The sequence below is a fragment of the Cheilinus undulatus genome, linkage group 8 (assembly GCF_018320785.1).
Source record: "Cheilinus undulatus linkage group 8, ASM1832078v1, whole genome shotgun sequence".
Taxonomy (NCBI): Eukaryota; Metazoa; Chordata; class Actinopteri; order Labriformes; family Labridae; genus Cheilinus; species Cheilinus undulatus.
The window spans coordinates 46,203,756-46,216,894 of NC_054872.1; the positions used below are offsets into that span (position 1 = coordinate 46,203,756).

Sequence of the window (13,139 nt, forward strand, 5' to 3'; positions counted from 1 at the left end):
TTTCTAGCATTTATTTCATGCAGAAATGTGGTTAAGCTAGCTACATCTGGGCTAAATGCTACAGCCACTATCAGCTTAGTTCAGATTGGAGCTTTGAAAGACAGATTTGCCTGATGACATGCACCAATATTGGCCTACTCTGCAAGGTTAAAAATGACTTTTAGATGAAGGTAAATAAAACATTACTTTGATGTATTGAACTGTTACTAAAAGTCATAGAAATGCTGGTTTTGGGAAGGTCTTTACTAAATAGAGTCACTAAGAGCTGACCACTTTTTTAGGAGTATAAAATCATTGTACAAGTAGCATTGTGCAGATTTAATACAAACTGACATTTACTCTAAAAACTGAAACTGTTAAAGGATGGCACATCATTTCAGCCCATTTAAATACCTGTGAATGAAAGTAGGTGTTTTATAGTTTAAATCAGTGTTAAATGAAAAACATCCCATAATGGGGTGAGTTTATATTCATTATTTTAGGTTTTAAAGTCAAAATCAGTTATGGAAAAATTTGGCCATATGTTTATCCATTTAGGTATTGTTTAACATATTGTTTGATAAGCCTGCACGGTGGTGCAAGGGTGCACGTTCTCCCTGTGCATGCGTAGGTTCTCTCCAGGTATTCTGACTTCCTCCCACCACCAAAGACATGCTCATAAGGTTAATCTGTGACTCTAGATTGCCCTTAGGTGTGAGTGTGAGCGTGCCTGGTTATTTATACGTCAGACCTGTGACCGCCAACCAGTCCAGGGTGTACCCCGCCTCTCGTCCAATGACAGCTGGTTGGCTCCAGCCCCCTGCAACCCCCAATGGGATAAGCGGTGTAGAAGATGGATGGATGGATATTGTTTGATGATATAAATGTGCTAAACTGATTTTAAAAATCCAGTAAAATATAAAAGTTATGTACCTATCTTTCTACATTTAGCAATTTAAATCTAACTTCTGATAAGTAGTTTAATTGTCATACAAGAACGTATAGTAGCTACTGTAAAATACCAAATAATAGACGGGGCATTTATTTGTTTCAATCACTGAGCAGACCAGGCCTTTATTTGGGACCAGGCGGCTATTTGGAACAGGTGTTTAATTCCTTTCTCACAAAACTCTTGCTTAGCAAAAAATGGAAAAATGTGGTAAATTTAATCAAACTATTTATTTACACCAGTATGAATATATCCTTTATATTTTTAAGACAAGATTACAGTACCATAGTTATACTTTTGTCTTCTTCTGTCAACTCAACACCCTCTAAACACTTTAAATACTGGTTTATTTTTTCACTGCACTGGGGCCATGGCGCTGCTATCTCACTTGAGAAAACCAGCAAGGGATGGAGGTGCTCCAGCCAACGAGGAGGCTGGTACTCGCAGCCAATCAGGCTCAGGTCAGAAGGAGCGTTCCTATTGGCCACTGTAGCTTCCGTATCTCAGCTTAGTGAGAAGTTGATTCAATGGCCGAATTACGGCAGTGTTTGGTCCTGTGTAGAATTTGTTCATGATGAGATGAAGTGTTTTCTTGCCTGTGATTCGGCCATTGATTTCAGTGGAAAAGCAGAGCAAAATCACTCCACGAGCGCTTTGCCACCGTCAGTATTCAATTCAGGGGACATTCTCATCCGCGAGGAGGTACGGATGAGCTACGGAGCTCAAATAGTCAAACCATGAGTCAAACAGAGAACAGGAATGGGGGAGTTGAGAGTTGATTCTATACGGTTCTCATCGATAGTCACATACCCAAGCTTTAAATAAACTACACTCAGCATTTATTTGGAACAGGCGGTTAATTGGGACCCGGTGATTAAAGGGAACCCAGCTATTATTTGGTATTTTACAGTAAATAAAATGAGTAACTCTAAATTAAAGTTAACCTCAAGTACTCTTACTTAAAGCAACTTATAAATTGTGTCCTAGGAGGAGAATATTAGCTGCACTGCTCCTTGAGAGGTTTTTAAACTGCTCTGTTGAACAACAGAAGGAAAAGTTTGCTGATTTCCTAGGTTACTCCTTGGATGGTAAAAATAAGCTCTGAGCTTCATTCATTCAAAAGCAGAGTGTTGACTGAATGAGGATGACTTTGTGTTCCTTTAATCAGGTTACTCACCCACCTGTTGGAGTTAAGATTGCTCTACAAAGTTCAGACTGACCCACCACTAAACCAGCTGCATATCCAAACACAAAAAAGTGATCAGAACCAAGGGAAAAACTGGGGCATCCCTAATAAAACAGTTTTTGTTCTTTAATAAGAAGTGCTTACATCACCAGCTGACTTATGAAAATAAAATCAAGTTTACTGTCAAATCGAAAGAAAAATGCAAGGCAGGACAGGAAAATGTGGGTTTAGTTTGTGTAAAAAAAAGCCAAATTTATGAAATGCTTAGTGGGTTTAAAGTGTTTATATTCATTGTCACGCAGCTCTGATTATCAAATCAAGCACTGTATATGAGAAACATGTTTCTGTAATGATTCCCTGAGCAATGCAGTTAAATTCAGAAAATTAACCTTCTCCGAATGCACAAATATTATTCCTAGTTTTCAACAGACTCCCTGACACAGGGCCTAACTGAGGCCAGGGTAAGACTGAACATATTTGTCATCATATTCATCATGCTCTGTTGTCCCACAGTGGCTGTCTCACAGAAGAGAGTAGTTTTTTATTTATCAGCAACAATAAAAGAGTTATTAGAGATTGAATAATGTCTGAAAGTGATGACTTAATTCTGATTAAACACGTGTTTTTATGGTCCAAGTCCGATCCAATAACAATCGGCTTCTGTACAAAGATATAATGGATAAAAACTCCTATGAATATATAAGTCATCGATCCTCTGCTGTCACATGACTATTATATTGGAGTTGACATTTGCCTGCTAAGTATTTTTGTCACTAACTATGTTTGAGGTGTATTTCAGAACCATAAAAGTAACTTATATAACATAACTATGCTTCTGTTGCAGTGTAAATTGTAAATCCTTGTACAATACATGCAGTAAAAGCCAGTAAGTAACATGTCCTCTTTGCTGTCTGGGCTTTGCTGGGACTAACATGGAAAAGTCAAGTACTAAAGTCCTTGCCCAGAGTTAAAGCAGTACAGTAAATCGGCAACAAGCTGATTCAAAGTGCACAGCTACATGTCTGTGGTGCCAGGATGCTGGCTGCACTTATGACAAGGAATAAATCACACTACAATCTGTTGGAGGATGTTGTACCAGCATCTGGTTCAAAAGCAGTGGAGCCAACTTTCCCGTCAGTCAGCACCAGTGAGGCTGAGACAAGACTCGGTTTGTTTAGTTAACGTGTGTCATGCTGTTTCTCTCGCATGTGATACGGTAAACAAAACACATGTGTACTCTCGGAGGTCAACTTGTATTTTCACGCTGTCATCTTTAGTTTGTTCAAAGTTTGACAAGACAATAAACTCAGAAATAGATAGAAACAAGAACATTTTCTTGTCGAGGATCACGAGAGCATCACAATCACTTTGTTCTGTTTTAATATGATTTGAGGTCAGGGGGGCCAAACTTTTTCACTGAGGCCCACACACAGAAAGATACAAGGATGACGGAGCCACTTTGACACTTCCCCTTCAGTGTTTTGAAGTTAGTAAAGCCAATATAGTGTGAGTTTAAGGTATGTTTTATAAATCAATATGTTTATAGGCTTTGTAACAGCTTCACATTCATGGTCAACAAGCCAAACAGCCAATCATTGTTAGGGAATTTGAGATGACCAATCAAAATTCAAGGGGGCCCTTGTCGACTCTTGCCTCCATCCAGCACTGACGGGAAATGCTGACAGCTGACAACAGGTTTGGCACCCTTTCTGATGATTGCGGCAGTGCTCACTGAGTCTGTAAATAATCAAACATCCCAGCTGGGGATCTGTCACAGAGCTTACGAATTGAAATTGCATGCGGTTGGAGCTAATCCCAGCTGTCACTGGACGAACGGCAGGGCACACCCTGGACTGAACGCCAGTCCATCCCAGGGCTGACATATAAAGACGAACCCAGAGTCACCAGTGAACCTAATGCGCATGTCTTTGAGAACCCAGATAGAACCCGTGCATGCACCGGGAGAACATGCAAACGCCACACATGCAAACTTTGTGTGGTTAATAATTTGGTTTAACTCTAGCAGGGCCAGAATTCCAAACCAACTAGAAAGACAGTGAGAGGTCTTTGTGACCACTGGACTACAGATTCTGTTATCTACAAAGATATACCTTGTACAAGATAAACCTTGATGTACTTTAGTATGGACCTGGTCCCCCCTTTTGCTGCTATAACAGCCTCCACTCTTCTTGGAAGGATTTCCACAAGACCCTAACCCTAACCCTACTGTTTTTAAGGGATTCTGTGTCCATTCATTCTGTTAACCCTTTATGAGGTCAGGTACTGATGCTGAACAAGAAGGCCTGGCTTGCAATCTCCATTTCAGTTCATCCCAAAGTTGCTCTAGGGGTTTGAGGTCAGGTGAACCCAGCCTCTGCCATCTTTTCCTCAAGTTCAGCCTTTAACTTGCTCTTCCTTGTAAGCCTCAATCCTCCTGGGAGAACATTTTGTGGACAGATGAGACTAAGGTAGAGCTTTTGGAAAAGCACGTCATTCTACTGTTTACAGAAAACAGAATGAGGCCTACAAAGAAAAGAACACAGTACCTAAAGTCAAACATGGTGGAGGTTCAAAGATGTTTTGGGGTTGTTTTGCTGCATCTGGCACTGGGTGCCTTGACTGTGTGCAAGGAATCATAAAATCTGGAGACTGTCAAAAGATTTTGGGCTGCAATGTAGGGCCTAGTGTCAGAAAGCTGGGTCTGCGTCGAAGGTCATGGGTGTTCCAGCAGGACAATGACCCCCAACTTACCTCAAAAAGCACCAAGAAATGGTTGGAGACAAAGCGCTGGAGAGTTCTGAAGTGGCCAGCAATGAGTCCGGATCTAAATCCCATTGAACACCTATGGAGAGATCTCAAAATTGCTGTTGCAAGTAGGCACCCTTCAAATCTGAGAGACCTGGAGCAGTTTGCAAAAGAAGAGTGGTCCAAAAATCCAGTTGAGAGGTGTAAGAAGCTTGTTGATGGTTAAAGGAAGCGATTGTTTCAGTTATTTTTTCCCAAGGGTGTGCAACCAAATATTAAGTTGAGGGTGCCAACAATTTTGTCTGGCCCATTTTTTGTGTAAAATTATGTCAATTTTGGCTTTTTTCTTCTGCTTTTTTGTGTTGTTCCAATGCACATAAAGGATATAAACACATGTATACCAAAAACATTTGTAACTGCAACAATTTCTGGGAGAAATTGTGTATTTTCTGCAAAAATTCCAGGGGTGCCAATACTTGTGTCCATGACTGTAGAAAACACAACCGTTGTGTTTTCTGATATATTCAACCTTTAACTACTTGGGATGGGAGTTAATTTCAGTATGTACACGTGTAAACGAGGCTATTAACTGAATAATTATATGGAGAAGATCAACACAGAGATCCATGGTATGAAAGAGATGGTCAAAGCATTATTGTCACCTTCGATGATGCAGCAGTTTATTGTCAATGTGTGATGATGAACAGCAATCGAGTGGCGTCTCATTTCTTAAGGGAAGGTTTTCACCCCTACGCCTTACCACTCTTTTTCAAGGTGCAAGGGGAAGGGATAGATAAAGGGGAGGGGCCAGTCTTTTTGGTATGTACACATGTAAACCAGGACTATTAACTGTATAAATATATGAAGAATATCAACATGGAGATCCATAGTATGAATGAGATGGTTAAAGCTTTGGCAATGTGTGATGATGAACAGTAATCAAGTGGTGTCTCATTTCTCAAAGGGAGGTTTCCACCTCTACCCCTTACCTCTCTGTTTCATGGGGCAAGGGGAAGGTAGAAATGGGGTCGGCCCTTCGTATGGTCCCCCCTAAAATTGTCATTCAAAGAAGCTTTTGATCAGCACCACAGAGTGGCATATTTATCCTGAGTGATAACAGGCCAAAATCTCCTCAGCCTGCTTTCATTAAACTACCAAACATCTAAATTTGGTCCAAAAGGCAGCTTACTCTATGGAGACAATGAATGTTGACAAAATACTAAGATGCAGCTGCAGGAAAATGTGTCAGCTGAGGAGCTGTCAAAATAACTGCCTGTGGTCTTTCTGGGTGGAAGCGATTGGTATTTCTTTACCTTTAGTTCTTTACATACGAAATATGATTTTAAATTAAAACAGACACTTTTAGGAAAAGTTATTTCAGCAAATGAATCAGAATATAAAAGTTAAATAGTCAAAAGAACTGCTACGTTACTTTTATGCTGATTGAGTTTGAGTCTGAGGGCTCTGCAGGTGAAAAGTTGAAGAGTCTTAATAGAGGCGAGGGCTTCATCATAGAGCAGACTGCTCTTTCTCTCCGAGAGCTCATTGACTAACTAATCGAGCAACCACCTGGAGGGTGTGATCCCTCCACAGGATGATATTTGATGAAAACTCTGGACAGAAGTTTTATAAAAATGTTTGAGGGTGTGATGCTTTCATGCTTTTTACAGATACTTTTCTTTTCTCTGCAGGGAACAGAAAATGTGATCCAGACTGTTCTGTTGTGGGAAAACAAGTCAGCCTTCATGTGACAAAGATGAAAAGTCTTCTGGATGTTAAAAACACTAATTTTTATTGAAAATAATCTTGTGTTGTTCCTAGTTCTCTGTTTCTGCTAATAATCCCTAATTTAATGACAGCCAAACTTCAGACATTTGTGGTTTCCATTTGGATGCTCTTCATGTTCAATTAACACAACAAACACTGAAGACAAAAACAAAAAAGCATCTTTCACTAATCATACTGATTGCCAGAAAATGTTCACTATGTGTGCATTAATGCCTGCTGTCAGATCTTTTGTATTGAAGTGGAAGAACAAAACAAACTTAGAATTTGTGAGGCATATTCGCATAGACTGAGGAAGTGTTGGCAGGCCTCTCGACAAGTATGAATACGGCCATCTGGGAAGAATTATCCTCATTATAACAGAAAGCTAACAGTGATTTATACGAGGCTGTATTCTGCTGTTCCACTATCTCACGATAAGCATTTTATCATGCTGAAACACGCGTTATCTGCGTCCACTCCTTTCCTCCCTTCTCTCTGCTGTCTCTGAGGAGTTGAGGCAGGATGACAAATTAACGACATTAGTCTCCATAATTCGGAGACACACCGTGATGTCCAACATCCGATAGTGGAATCAGACTCACATGTGGACCGGTAGAGAATCTCATACTTTACTATCAGGGACAAAAAGCATCTTGTTTTAATTAGGCGGCACTGCGACGCCAAGGCCTGACACTGGAAGTCAAATGGTCAACCACAGAAGACCGGGCCTCTTCCCTCAGCTCATTGAGAGGATAAACCCGTCCTGCTCAAACATCCCCTAGCCTGGAGCAACAGAGGCTTTTACAACTGATTTGTGAAGTGACGCCGCTGCCAAGAAAGTTCATTTATCACCGTGCTGCTGCCAGTCAAGAGCATAAATCATGATGAGTGTCATATTCAAGCCCAAAGACGCCATGAATATCCAACATTGAGCTTAGGCTGGCCCTGCACATTTGGTCCAGAAGTTGTGAATAGATAGGAAGGCTTTGGTAGCACGAATGCTGACAAATCTCACTTAGCTGGATGAGTTATTCCACCTTATATCATACTGCAATAACTGAGCAGTCAGTGAGAGCCTTCAGGTCAAGCGCGTCCACACTTGGCAGGTTTGGTCGACATGTGCGGTAGTTTAGCTGGACCAAAAAGCAGCGTTGCATCCTTTTCATCTCTCTGGAGTTATTTGAAACAAGACAGCAACACATACGGAGGAAGGTGAAAAGTTGACATCCTCTCCTCTCAGTCGCACATAAAATACAAACTCACCTGTCCAAGAATGTGCGAAACCTCACACATAAAGGCCTTATAAATAACAGCCACATTGCCTTGAGCATTAAAGCATGACAAGACATTGGAACCAGACACTTAAAAGACATTTCCCATCTTGTTTTGTTTGGCCCCTTCTTCATACATATTCACGGCACAGAAACACTAAAAGGAAGGAATTAAAGAGAAAAATGTTGAAGGAGAGGTCAGACTAGAGCTGGATTCAGAGCTAAAAGAGGAAATGTTTTGCATTAAGCTTGATTTATACTTCTGTGTGGAAGCTACGCTGTGGCATACACTGTAGGTTTGTGAAGCTGTGAACTCAGTGCAATGGCCTGAGCAGATGAGCACCTCTGTGAATTGAAATGACGCAGATGGCAAGCATTGTGATTGGTCAGCTAGTTAGTACTGGCCACTGCCAGTCTTTCACTGAAGTCTTAAGTAGGGATGCACACAGTTAATCATTTAAACAGTTAAATTGGCGTATCAAATTAGCCGGCATAGGATTAAACTAATAACCCATCATTTTTTATAAACAAAGGCTCGAAATCCTGCTCTATTACATCTTTTTAACTGTAATGAACCTCCCACCACTAGAGGCTGCTGTAGCTTCAATTAATAGCCACTGCTTTCCTGTCTGGCACTTCACCGCATGTAAATATGAGAAGCTAAGCGGTGGCTGAGCGGTTAGCGTGTAGTAGGAACAGCACTTTTGTAAAGTAGTATATGGAAATAAAGTGGTATGTAGACTGCTGAGGGTTGCAAAGAGTAACAAAGGCTGGCAGAGCTAGCTTTTAATGTTAGCCATGCTGTACAAAGTATATCAGGCCAACATCACACCTGCTAACACAATGACCCTGTGTGGAATTTGACTGTTTTCTAGGGATTTTCTCCTCTTTAGACTATTTGGTTATGTGAAATTCAAATGAGCGTTTAGCCAATTAGGGAAATAGGCGCTTAAGAACATCCTTAGTCTTAAGACATACTCTGATCACTCTAGAGAAGTGGTGGCCGCCCTAATGCCACATTAGTATACATTTTTTTCAGTTAAATTACCAAAATTATGAATATTAAACTGAGAGTATCTCAGATTCTCTAAAGATGTAGCCCCCCTGGCAGTGAGAACAAGATAAATGTGGCCTTCTCAGTAACCAAAGTTTCCTATCCCAGCTCTAGAGTCCTCTGCCTTAGCTGAATCAATGGTCCCCCTTTGCATCTCCTCTAATGTCTCCTCTCTCTCTCTCTACTTTGTAACTGCAGTATAATCCACTGCTGCCCATTATTTATCATGTCTAACTCCAACAGAACAAGTATAGTTTCAGCTGCCATGATTTTATGTACACAAACAGCAGGAAATATAGTGACAGCTGGGTCAGTATTTCTTATCCATCACTGGGTCAAACCTACTCAACCTGTGAGCCAACAGCCTTAACCCAGCATGTGGGTTATAAAAACAACCCAGACTTTGTATAGCGTATTAATAGCATAGCTTTACATATTCATGTTTTCCAGCGGTTTATATTAATATTTTTGGAGTATTGAGTTAAATGCATGTGATTCAAATGTTGTACATTCAATGAGGTATTGTGTTTGATCATTGCAATCACAACACCAATCAAAATGATCAATTAAATATCAACCTAAATTGACGGGGTTTTGTGTCAACTAACGCAAATTTAACTTTGCATGTTACTACAATAAAACTTACGCTTTTACCTTTGAATGATGAAGCTGGATGCCATAGAGGAGAAGATTTTGGAGTTTCGCCGCTGAGGCCAGCTCAATGATACCACTCGGTTCGACCCTGCTCCCTCTGATGGACGGCTCATCTTGACAGCCCAAATACACCTATAAAACAAAGGCGCCATATCAGAAATCAGAAACAGGGATCATGTAGCAGGACGACAATTATGGCCCTCTTTTTAGTACAGTTAGAGCCCATTGTTCAGGTTGTTTAAACATGTTGTGACTCAATAATAAAAGTGTATTTATTCAAGGTTATGCTAGGAGGAATCTGGGAACGTGAGCCCTGCTGCGCTGACAGTAAACAGACTTTGGTTGATACCCAGCTCAGTATGAAGATAAATGATTCTATTATTTAGCTGTAAATCTCTAGGGTCTCTGAGGTCTGACTTTCTCCAATTAAGGCATCATAATCCAGGCATATGGGTTCACATTACTTTGTCATCCTTAATATCTAAAGCTAAGCCAATTTCCACAACGGTGCCACAGACCGAAACTTCACTCATGATTTATTCACTGTAATTATTTTGTCAAACAGCGTTCAAAACTATGGCAGCCTGACAGGGCCGTCAGGAGAATCACTTCAAATATGTTAAGACATCTTCTCTAAACCTGCCGTCATCACTCTAAAAGTTGAATATCCATCAAATGATTGCTGTCATCAGGCAAACTTCAGATTGATGACTTCAGCACATTAGCAGGTGTTAAATGTCAGCGTGCTGCAACACTGATGCCACTGTGGTATTTGTGATTACAACAAGAATGACTGAGTTATTAAAATACAAATTGACACACACAAAGGGACAATTACACAAGTGTTCAAAAAATGTGCCACTCTTTTATTAAAAGAAAAAATGCTTTGCACGTCTATTCCAGTACCAGAATGTTGCAAATAAAGTTTTTTTGCAAGTTTACTTGGAATTTTTAAAATGTTTCATGGTCATATTTTTAGTTCCAAGTGTATGGCAGCGGCCCCCAGAGATCACTTAAGGGCTTCTGGGCAGGTGCAGCGTGAGAAAATATAAACTACAAAACAGCAATCTGCTCAGTTTACTTCTGCAGAATGTGGAGCAAACTGAATCAATTATTAGAAACTATAGAGAGAGATGGAGTTTTTTTGATTGGTCCTCATGACCCTCTATGGCAGGGGTGTCAAACTCAGTCACAGCAGGGGCCAGATTCTTGATTTAGGTCTAACTTAGAGCCTAACAGGGCCGGCATTTAATCATAAACTGTAAATCTAATTTTCACCAGTAATAAAATAGGGGAAAAAACAAAGATTATCAATCATTTTGACATGTGAAAAAAGTCAAAACAGCAAGTTTAAAGCTCAAGAAAATAATTTTAAAAAGTGAGATAAAAGGTCAAAAAACAAAATAAAAATGTAAAAACTGTGTTTTAAAATGCAAAAGACAAAGTTTGGAAAGTCAAAATGTGAGATTAAATTTTAAATTGTGAAGCTAACGGGTAAAAATATAGGATAACACAGCCAAAGTAAGGGATTCAAATGTTCAAAATATGAGGGTAAATATGAAATAAAGACTTAAAAAGGCTAAAATATGACTTTAAAATTTGAAACTGTGAATCTGAAGGTAAACATATGATATAAAAAGTAAAAAATATGAACTGAAAAGGTCAAAGTATGTCATAAAAAGTCAAAATCATAAATGTGATTCATAATTTTGTGATGAAATATTGAAAATATGAAATGAAAACACAAATTCTCTTTTCCAACATTCCTGTTTTTAATCTCTTGATTTTCAGTCTTCACTATTTCAGATTTTGATGACTTTAATAAGGATATTTTCAATGATCAAGGTTTAGTTTACATTTTTATACTGGAAAAAAAAATGCAGACCTCATACTGGAGGGTCACTTATAATGGAAACATGCTATGATCTTGCGGGCTGGGTATTACTGTACCATGGGCCAGATTTGGCCCCCGGGCCTCGAGTTTGACAACCCTGCTCCACGGTTTAGTATGCAAATAGATGCTAGCTGCTAAAAAGCACCCAAATTGGGGGACCAAGCCACAGGAGTTTTGTTGTCAGGAAGCCAATGGAACGGCAGTCACAGAAAAGACAAACTGAGAGTTTAAACAATGTAAATACCAAGGCACTGACATTGATCATACGCAAGTACTGAGGCTGTAGGTCAATGATAATCCACAGTTGTTCTTTTCCACAGTGCAATTTCAAAGCCAGCGGACTGGCCAGATTCCACGTCTATCATCAGGAAGGGCAATCTTGCAAAGCTTCAACCTTAAACATTTGTTCCTCGCCTGAGAATAAATGAACTGATCAGTGTCCTTTGAGGAGAAAGAGTCAGTAGCTAGGTACTTGGTTTAGTTGAAGTGACTGCAAGGCTGTAAACAATGGTGCCTGGTGAAAAGATGAGCTCAGATTTATGTGTAGGTTCTCAGTCATCCAGGTCATGGTTATCTAATGCTGATCAAATGGCAACAGAGAGAGATACCAACAGAGAAGAGGAGAACAAGCACCACAGCATTGTAATTCCCTACTTCCTATCACCTACATACAATGCAGTGCTGGATTTCTTCCATAAACGATCCAAACACCACCTCCACTAGAGAACAAATGACCACACCTTTAGAGGAATCAACTCTGCTAATGGCTGTCAGGTGACCACGCAGCTCATTTGCATAGCAATGGTCATTTTATGCTATATACTCTGACTCCTCCCCAGTAACTCTCAGAACTGAAGAAGCCTTTTGGATAGAGGTGAAATGTCTTCAAGAATTTGTAACCGGTCCAGTTGCCATTTGATCAGCGTTGGACAGCTCAGATGTAGTCATAGCGGCAGTTTTCTAAGAACTAGACAGGAATTGTCCAAAGATGTGTTTGCTGTTTAATTTACCAACTGGCTCCAATGATAGTGAACAAGGACAAAAGCTGCCTGTTGAGCTCATGTCATGTAGTTTACTCCCTGGGGCTGCACATGCCTACTATGTATGTTCTGTTGCTCGGATTGGCCCATAATAATTGTGACAGACAGAATGTTTTTCTTCATCACCCTCAGAGATTTTTCAAAGGTTCTGCCCTTCCCAAGCATAAACTATAGGATATTGCTTTGATGGGTGTGAAACATGTCCTAATGAATATGTAAAAAAGTCTATCTAGCATGTCAGGTAAGACATGGCAAAAAATCTGAATATTGCAAGAGATTCAAAGTTTGTAGAAAAAGGCTAATTGGGACAAATACCACCAACCCCCTTAAAAAATATAATCCACAACGCTGATCTTAAAACTGAATATAAAAGGAATGTTTTCTGGATTAATTTAAGTTTGTTGTTGCAATAACACAGATCTGCCACATTTGACCTACCTAATATTTGAATTTCCCCCCTTCCCCCCTGTCAAAACAGCTCTGATCCGTCCAACCAAGACATCTGAAGGGGGTCCTTCTAGATTCTGGCTTTAAGACCTAACCGGTAGATCCTTTAAGTCTTAAAAGTTGCAAGCTGGGGCCTCCATGGATGTGACTTGT

The 13,139-nt window shown here is 40.0% G+C and overlaps 1 protein-coding gene across 1 annotated transcript in view; it reads right to left on the reverse strand.

Moving 5' to 3' along the window:
* Positions 1-13,139, reverse strand: part of crppa (CDP-L-ribitol pyrophosphorylase A) — an 80,147-nt gene that overhangs the window by 30,703 nt on the left and 36,305 nt on the right. Inside the window, exon 9 of the mRNA XM_041793849.1 lies at positions 9,606-9,737. Coding sequence (XP_041649783.1) covers positions 9,606-9,737 — 132 coding nt within the window. The remainder of the gene's footprint in view (positions 1-9,605; positions 9,738-13,139) is intronic.